General features: G+C 37.8%; 1 protein-coding gene across 1 annotated transcript; it reads left to right on the top strand.

The window, feature by feature from the left end:
• Positions 1-227: 227 nt before the first annotated feature.
• Positions 228-9128, top strand: LOC140152354 (uncharacterized). Its single transcript, XM_072174659.1, has 4 exons — positions 228-309; positions 5972-6681; positions 6716-7219; positions 8638-9128. The coding sequence occupies exons 2-4, from the start codon at positions 6577-6579 to the stop codon at positions 8749-8751; spliced, it is 723 nt and encodes a 240-aa protein (XP_072030760.1). The 5' UTR covers positions 228-309; positions 5972-6576; the 3' UTR covers positions 8752-9128.
• Positions 9129-9800: the final 672 nt, after the last annotated feature.

Below are 9800 nucleotides of genomic sequence, written 5' to 3'. Positions count from 1 at the left end.
TTCGGAAATTCCCCCCTCCCCGGGGGGGGCTCATAATTAGTGCACCGGGATTATTGCACAGCCCTTTAAATTGTCCATATCAATTCCTTTTAAAGGGAATTCTTATGAATTTACTAACGTGAACGCGCTAATTGCACTCTCACTTCAAGTCACATTTCACAAATACTAGACTTGTGCTACAAGTTGTAGTGAACTGTGGCTTAAGATATGCGTCATTAAGGTCAAAAGTCAGGACAAAATTGTAAACAAGAGAAAGTGACGACGTGAATGAGCTGCTGTGCTATAAAACAAACCAACGCAAAATAGTAAGTAAGTAAATCGTCTTTCCACTCTTCTTTATGATATTTGATAACATTTTGTTGAGAAATACTTTCTTCACAAAATGATTCATATGCAGGCACGACAACTTCCATCAAATTCACACCAACCATGCCACAAGGCACAACGTAGCTTGGGCATGTTGTTTTTGAACGTGACGCATGCCAGCCATGGACGTACGGTACGGTAGGTACGTGCAATGTCACCGCGTCCATGAATATCCCTGGAGAGTAAACTCAGAAGTGGTTGTTGATGAATGATGATACTTGATAGCCTTAAAGTTGCATTTTCTGGTATTATTCCTTTTTGGACTTGAACTTCTTAACATGTTCTACTAAGCAGCCTTATATTAAAACTGACATTCGAAAGGTCTGCCCAGAAATCCAGTTGAAGAAGTGGAAGTAAGAAGGCCATATCTCTGGAATGAAAATAATCTTAATCGGACGATTAAGATTATTTTAGGGCTGTCATCGACAAGGCCTTTGTCTACGTTTCCCGACAGTCAACAATACTAATCAAATTGTCGACAAGCAAGAAGGGAAAAAATGTTTTCCAGGCATGTAGCAGTTTATGCTTGAGTTGAGCATGGCAGCATGCAGCATCACTAGTCCATCACACAATGATTGCGATGGCTAAGCTGTAAAAGTTTAATATTTATAAGAGAACAAAAATGGAATACTGCACCATCTCTCCGACCATCTTTTCCAAACTGCCCTTATTCAAGAGCGCATTTTATGTTAATGAGCAAGCATAGTGCATATTCAATGGCAATCCCTACTTTTTCCGAGTTTTTTTTCATACTTTGCTTTTACTTTTGTGACGATCACGGTGATTTGGCAGCAGGGTTTTCTTTAACGCACAAAACACGCGTATTTACGCGTTCAGGCACTTGTCTGACTCCTTCAAATCCCTAGTTCCAAAGTCCAATGCGCATACAAAATCTTGAAAACGACGCGCTCAGATATTGCAAGAATTGAATAGAGAAACACCTGATATTGTGTATTTATTCTCGGCTTTTGGCATTCCCGATATGTAGGACAACGAAAGGCTTTATGGACCAGCATTTCACAATTTTCAGCTTTTCAACTGTTCAAATTTAAATTTTACAGTACCAAAATGGTCCACCAAATCGCTTCAATTAGGTCTTCATTTTGCACAATTTTCCAAGTTCTAAGGGGGTAACATCACCCTGCGTAGTTGTTAAACATATGGCCACTTTCACTTCTGCTTTCGACATTTGCCAATTTATGTTTAACACAATTTATAGGCCTACCATAGGGAAAACTTGCTGTCCACGAAAGACTCCATGGACTGGTCATTTCACAAATGTTCGGCTTTTTTAAACTAAAATTTTACACATTAATATTGCCAAAATGATCCACCAAATTGCTTCAATTAGGTCTTCATTTTGCAAAAGTTTCTTGCTTCTCAGGGGGTATCTTTAAATATTATTATTTTCTTCTAAAATTGCCCCCACCCCCTTCTGACTGCTCTAGATCCGCCACTGCTCCAAACAATGCGTAGATTTCTTTTTGACTGGGGGGGGGGGGGGAGGAGTGCGTCTTGAAGTATAGTGTATCCAGCACCTTTTGGAGAAAGAATAAGTTTATGGTACAACAAATTTTGCCATTTTGAAGCTTAACTGTTGAAATATGATGCAAAAGTGGAATAAATTCGCGAGAAAGCACGAAAAAATGTGCACTTTGGGGGCTAAAATGGCCAAATATGAGGTTAATTTGGTCAGAAACCCACATACAGGCGTCAACATTGGGGGTGATTGTATGGACCATCCCTGGCAAAATATTGGGGAGATCCCCCACCACCCCAATCCGGATCTACGCCTATGGCTCCAAAAACACACATATTGTTAAAAATGTCTTCAAAAATATTATAAAAATACCCCTTGGGCAATGTTTTTGACTCCTTCAGAGGAAAATTTCACAACTGAAAGGGTCAAAAAATTTTGAAAATACCCCTTCAGCAAAATGCTTAAAGAAAACCCTGTTTGGCAGTCGGGACCATTGGTTGATCTGATTAGTTGTCTTTGTCGACAATGTGTCGACGGCGGGATTGACTTTTTCCCGCCATGTCGCCAAGCCAAAAGCTTGCCAACGACAGCCCTAGATTATTTAAATGCTAAAATGTTTCTTTCATCAAGTCCCACTCCCAGCCAATAAGTTAGGTCTGAATTCAATTTTTAGTGGACATGCCTATAGGAAAACATAACATGCAAATGTGACACAATCTGGTCCATGGGGGCCAAAGGAGGCATTTTTGAAAATTGAATAGGTAATTATTTATACATTACACATACAATAGGCTATCATTTACTGAAAACACCAAAGGTCTAGCACACTTGGTTCTATAGTTATGAAGTTTTTGATGTCTATTTCCTTATGTATTTTATTGTTTTTTTACTCCATTTTTACCTTTATCTCAGTTTCAAATTTGCCGCCTTTGGCCCACATGGACCAGATTGTGTCACAAATGTAATTCAATATGCAATATTTGAATGCAATATGCAATAATAAATGTCCTGCTCACAATGCTCGCATCATTTGCAAAGTGAGAACCCAAAACTTGGGCATGTGCAAAAGGGGGGGGGGGGGCAACATTTTTTGGCAGGCCGAGAGGGGGCAAGTACTTTTTGGCAGGCCTAATGAGAGCAATTTTTGGCATGCTGTTAGGAAATTTTTTACCCTTCCCAGCTCTTCCCCATAATTATTGCACAACGTTATTCTACTGTGTCTCGTCTCAAGTTGAGAGCTAGGTTGATATTTTGACAGATTCAAATCACTAATACTAATCTAATCCAGCAGATTCTACTTCTACAACTAAGTCCTAGTAACTAGGAAGATCGAACACTATCATAATCATTTGGACGTTTAAATGAGCGGGAGCCTGGTGACATTAGCAGATAATACCCAATGTAAATGTATGTCGTCACGTCTCAGTTACTGGGACTATTCTACAAAGTTGATTTCTGGGCAGACCTTTCAAATGTCCCATAGAAACACGATCTGTACGCTGGCGATGCAACCGTGTAAAGGCACTGATTTGAGTCTGCCACGGCAAAATTCAGCATGGCATTACTGATTACTCTCTTTCAACTTAAGGGGTACTACACCCATTGCTTTTTTTTTGCATTTTTTTGCATTTTGTGAAGAAATGAGAAAAAGAAATTGGACAAAGTGGTATGCAAAATAAAAGGGGCAAATCTTCTCGCTCAATTGGTGGCATCAGTATCAATGACGCGTACATGCTTCTAATGGTAGGGCCTATAAGCCAAAAAGTGGTACATCACTGATGTTTTAAATTCACTTCATTTTGGAAAGCTTACTATCAACGGATTTCGTTAAAATTTTGGATATGTGTTGCTAACACATTTATAGGGAAATAATGTTGATATGTAAAATGGGAATAAGTGGTCCCTGATTTCTTTTATGACTTCATGAACTTGGTGCTCCACAACTATCAAAAACGAACGGTTAAAATGCTTCTATTTTCAATGTTGAGCTATATTTTGTATTTTGAACTTGCGACACTATTTCACTGAAACTTAATTAAGCCATAGGTAACAGGTTATCACAACCACACTACAACAATGTTGAAAAAGATTGTATTTTTGTCACCTATACCACCATATTAGGTAGTTTTCCGTAAGCTTCATTTTTGTGATTTGGGTAACTATTTTATATTTATTTGCCCAATCCATCTCAACTAGGCAATCTAAATTGTACTCACCATTTACATCCCAAGGTATTTTAGTATATCCACCTCACACATTTCCATTATATATCCAGTAACAGAAAAAATATCAAAATTGATGCCTCATTATGACATGTATGATATCACAGACTATCACATGGTATTCAGAATTGATGCTTGAATTTGACCTGAACCAATTGACCTATAACCTGACCTTTGATGACCTTATAGCCTTTTTTAATCTCTTTTCCTAACAACACATTATGGAAGTTACATACATGGTGTAGTATTAAATTGTCTATGTGGAAGAGATTAGGCCTATTTAATTTATTCAGTGTTATAATCAGTGAGTACATTTCTATAGATAGTATAACAAAGGATTTAATGTATTCTATTCATGTATTCTACTTGGACATGTTCAATAGAATAAATTATGGTTTGTTATGAAACACACATCTCAGTTACCAGGATACAGTAAACAAAAAAAATATATAGGGCTAAAATGATTTTCTAAAATGGTTTAAAATCACTTTGTAGGTAGAGATATTTTATAAGTTTAGGACATGAGATGATGAACATATTTATGTAGTTCATAAATTTGCAAGAAAAAAAAGAAGAGGGGTACTGATGAAAATCAGGGTATTATTCCCCCTTAAGACACAGTATACATGTAGCTGGGATGTCAGTTGAGTTGTCTGAAGTGTGCACCCACAGTTGTGTGATGTGATCATTTATTAATTTTGTTAACAAAACATTATTATAATAATCAATTCTAGACCTGAATAATACCAACAGGATCACACTAATAAACTGTAGGTATAACTATACACATAATTATATTTTGTAGCAATTTTGAACATCAATTTTTGTTTCTATATCAAATTATTCATCTTTTCTGCATTTTTGTGGTAATTTTAATTCTATAAAGTGCACATTCATGTGCAAATTGAGGGCGCTATTTACATATATTTTGCATTTCAAATAATATGAGTTGTACCATTTCATAATAAAAAGTTTTTTGAAAATTCCCTTGTCATTTGTCAGTCTATTTGCTGATGTTCTAATACCATTTTACAATGTCTACCCATTGTAAAGATGCAAACAAGATTTTAGATAAATAGCGCCATCATTGTTCAACTTTTCTTGAAAATGACTCAGTTTTTTTACATGCCATCAAACGACTGTGAGTGATGACCATGCAGAAATTTGGTCTTTATATTAAATTGTATGTTAGGCACATGAAAGTCGATTCCGAGTTTACCGTCCCCCGCCCGCGTCACTTTTTGGAAACCAAAAATACCCGTGTCAAATTTTCAAAGTCATTATTTTCAAAGTATCAGTGTTTTCACCAGTTTTAGCAATTGGAAACATATATTTTTGTTTGTTCAACATATTCATAACTTGGAAGCAAAACCAGGCTCTTTTCTAACTTCTCTAGTCCCTACCTTTCGTGAAAATTTCTTCGTCGCATTTATTTCCATTTTGCTTTAAATCAAATAATTAACACGCATTTTAGGTCAATAATGAAATCTGATGAAATAATGAAAAATGAAAAAGTCACCTCACCAACCTGGAAAAAAAGTGATGATAAACTCGCAATTGACTTTCATGGGCCTTAACCACCACAGAACAAGTCAGACCCTGGTCCAATACGGAGAAACACAATAAAGTTGTTGTTCTACAAGTAAGTGATTTTGGTGGACATAAAATGGAGTCTCTAAAACTAAAATAGGACCTTGTTTAAGTTGTATTTCTTTTATGCGCAAAAAATATTTCACCAAAATATTAGTGCCTGGAGCTCAAAATTGAAGCTAAATTTGAGAAAAATTTAGCCAAAAGTCTATAGGGTCTGGAGGGTTATATTTATTCGTAGTGCAAGATATATAGATTTCTGATCCAGATTTTGTCTCTTTGTCTTTTGTCTGTCTGTCTGTCTGTCTTTCAGGGACGGATTCTGAAGTGCCAAGTGATGACAATCGCTAATCATGTGACTCATGGAAAACTGCCAATAAATAGACACCATAGCTGACAAGCTCTAGTTGTTACAGACTAGTCAGGAAAAAAAAATCAAGTTTTGAAAGAAGGAAAAGATTGGACCAGTGCCCTGGTATGACCGTGCTTATCTTGTTTAAATAGTGGATTTGATATATCAGACTTTGAGCTTCATTAGGAACAGATTTGATTTGAATCAGATGTTGACTAAACAATACAGCTTGTAAACTCAATAATATTTGCATAGAATAGAGCTAGGAAGCCAGTTGACACAAGTGTGATCTATCATATGCTACCGTGTCATTATCTGAAGTAGCAGTGATTGTTGTACCCGTCTGAATTGGATTATATATATACGACGTTTTTCCTAAAAGAGTTGTTCAACTCTGCATATGAAATGAAATCTCTTCTGGTTTAAAAGGGTATCGTGCCAAATAATGTGTAAATAATTTACACGCAAAGTAAGAGTTGCTGGCTTATTTGGACTAGATTGTGAATATCCACTAATACTTTTGGATTAACTTATAAACTGACAGTCAAACAGTATTTGATATCACCATGTCTTCCATTACAAAAGAATTTGACACTAGAGCAAAGAAAACCAGACCTAAATTGAGTTTGAAACTTCCGTCGCTACGTAGTCGCAGCAGTAGCAGTCCTCTTGAGAGGAGGCGTCAACCGCAGCTAATTCCCGGAGCGCAGTAATCTGAGGAGAATTAAAGAAGAGAATGATAAGGGCAAGGCTAGTAGTTCAGAGGAATCATCAGATGATAGCTATGATAGTGAAGAAGAGATGAAAAAATATCAGAGAGGAGGTCGAAGAAGATCTCTAAGTACATCTAATATTGATGATATACGAAGTGATGAAAGCGGTGATGAGAATACCGAGAGAAAGCAAAGAGGCCATTCTCTGAGTTCATCAGGAACAAATAAAACAAGACCAGATTCCCCAACGGTGCCACCTCTTCTGTCTCCTAGATCTTGCTTGAGGAGATCACAAAGCGCTAGACGACGCTCAACTTCCATGTCGGATGTGGAAGAAATTCTAAACCAGGTGCAGGCTATGCATGTTCATTTCTCACCGGATACGGTCGACCTACCTGAGCGTGATTGCAAGTACAGGGAATATTGCGAGAGGAAATTGGGGCTCAAAGGATTTGCTAAACCAAACTTGAAGCATGAAATGCATAAACAGCACATGGTGAGTGTATGTGTGTCTCTGTTTGTTGCTGTCTCGTCGGCAGAGTCCGGGGGCACTCAACTTTGAAGTGACGGTATGTGCCTGTCAATAGGCCCCTCTTTGAAGTCGACTATACCCGATGACCTTTTTAAAAGTCATACCCGATGACCCCCCTTTTTTTTAGTTGCGGCTACCCAATGACCCCTTTTTTTGGTTGTGACCCCCTTTTTTTCTAGATTTTCTAGAAGAGCATCGTCAAAATGCAACAAAATAATGCCGAAACTTTCAAATTTTGCTCAATTTTTTCAAAATTATGCCGAAACTTTCAAAATTTTGCTCCATTTTTTCAAAATGTTCTACCCGATGACCCTTTTTTTGAAATCTTATACTCAATGACCCCCTTTTTTCAAAATATTATACCCAATGACACCCTTTTTGATTTTGTTTGTACCCAATGACCCCCTTTTAAAAAATAACGCTTTGTTACCGATAGGCCCCTACTTTGTATACCCGTCACTTGAGTGCCCCCCCCCCGCAGTGGGGCAGAGTGCAACACTATCGTAAGTGCAGTAGAATGTAATAGCTGCCTTTTGTAAAACACCTATTATTTGCAGCACAACCCCCTCATCATGCTCATTGCAAAGTGTTGATGTTCTGTATACTTTCCTGATGGCCACTAAGCTAACCCCAAGATATCACCTGTACACGTAGTTGGGTGTTTGTTCTATTGTTATTGGTTAAAAGTAATTACATGTACATATATATTGAAATGTTGCAAATGGCAGCTATTGCATTCTACTGCACTTACGATAGTGTTGCACTCTGCTGACGGTCCGTCTCTGTCTGTCATGCTGTCTGTCTGCCTGTCTCACTTCTCAAAGTATATTGAGGTGTTTTTACCATACTACGGAAGGTAAGCATGTTGCCCATGGTGATCCACCATAAGTGAGGGATCCACCATAAGTGAGGGGTAGCGAACTAAAAAATAGTGCAAATAGCACTAGCGTACACAAAAGAGATTTTGTGCGTAAGCACTGACAAGTTGAGCACTCCGGGTAGGCTCAGATGAAGGGAACATGCATGGAGTATTCCTTGTGTTTATTAATCTCTGTGTATTACAATATTTCATGTACAATCATCTGTGTATCCATGATAAAATGTGACACGATCTGGTCCATGGAGGCCAAAGGTGGCAAATTTAAAATTGAGATAAAGTAAAAACTATGGGAGTGAAAAGACAATAAAATGCATATAAAAGTTGTGCCATTTGAGCAGTTGCAAAGCCAGGAATTTTTTTCATGGTGGCGGGGGCAAAATGAACAAATTTTGCGCAAAATGGTGCCACCACTGCATTTGAGTGAACAATAACCCAAAAAGATAAGACTTTTTTATTTATTTATTTTTAATTTTTTTTATAAATGTATTATAATTTTCCGCAGAAACAAATGAAGAAGGTCAACTTGTCAGATTACATGTCCAGCCCAAACAAAGGTTACAACAGTGGTCCAGTGTTCTCCCCAATGGCAGGAGGTGGTGCAATGATGATGATGTGATGTTTGGTCATCCTCCAGCTACAAGATGATGATGAGGCAGTTGAACATGGTATATATATTACAAATCATATTGTGTATTATAATTATGATGTGTATACACAACTCTGTAGTATTGTAATAAAATTATATAAATACTAGATTTTGCGGTTCTCGGGTTGAGTGGTTCTCGTGATAGGACTATCTCTAATTACCCAACACCAGTTACCTATATAGGCCTACCTGCCCTGACCTTTTTAATTTAATATTGCACCCCGGAAATAGTCATGTTCTGCTGTAGGCCTAATAGGCCGTATTGAAATATGTTGAAAATAGGCCTAGGGCCTATTGATCACACCTGCACTGCGCCTGTCGGTACTCCGCGCACTACGCGAGAGCGCACACGAGCGATAGCGCGCGGACAGAGGGACGGACATGCCATGATTAGTATTATGATATTGATGCATTTGTACATGTGAATGATGGTGGAATCATGTAAGTCCATGGACAGGTACAGAAACAGAGGCACCAAATTGACCAATTTTTTTTTGTAACTTTAGAAACATTCTTGAAAAAGCCAAAATGAACATTTTACCCTGGATATCATGACACATTGAAAACCATGTGTATAGTCTATATATCTACCTCCAAGTCACCGGCACTAGCTTTGAAGTTCAGCGTTCAAGCTTTAGCTTAGCGTTACTTGGTGCGTGTACATACTTTTATGCGCGCGATCAACACAACGCATATGTACACACAAGAAATCACGCTAAGCCAATGCGGGTATGCTGAACTTCAAAGCTAGTACAGGTGACTCGTGGTAGATACAGACTATAGTTCTTCACAGGGCTCAAACTCGCAACCCTCCGATTGTAAGGTGCTTTTTTACGCACAATTTTTTTTTTGAGTAACATAGTTTAACTGTTGACTATTTGGTAAATAATTCTCTTTTTTAATGAGCATTTGTAAGAGTCCACTCAGGCTCCCAGTCTAGGGCAGATCGATCCAAGGGATAGGGGGCCCTCATAACAAAAAGAAAAAGAAATTTGAAAAAAAAATTGAAAATCAAATTT

Source organism: Amphiura filiformis, chromosome 5 (genome assembly GCF_039555335.1).
Source record: "Amphiura filiformis chromosome 5, Afil_fr2py, whole genome shotgun sequence".
Classification (NCBI taxonomy): domain Eukaryota; kingdom Metazoa; phylum Echinodermata; class Ophiuroidea; order Amphilepidida; family Amphiuridae; genus Amphiura; species Amphiura filiformis.
The sequence above is the reverse complement of the archived record's forward strand: the minus strand, read 5'-3'. Positions and strand labels throughout refer to the sequence as shown.

Excerpts from the sequence above, each read along its gene's own strand:
- LOC140152354 (XM_072174659.1), top strand. The coding sequence starts at position 6,577 with ATGTCTTCCATTACAAAAGAATTTGACACTAGAGCAAAGAAAACCAGA. Across the intron at positions 6,682-6,715 it reads GCAGCAGTAGCAGTCCTCTT|CGCAGTAATCTGAGGAGAAT; the intron begins GAGAGGAGGCGT and ends TAATTCCCGGAG. Across the intron at positions 7,220-8,637 it reads AAATGCATAAACAGCACATG|AAACAAATGAAGAAGGTCAA; the intron begins GTGAGTGTATGT and ends AATTTTCCGCAG.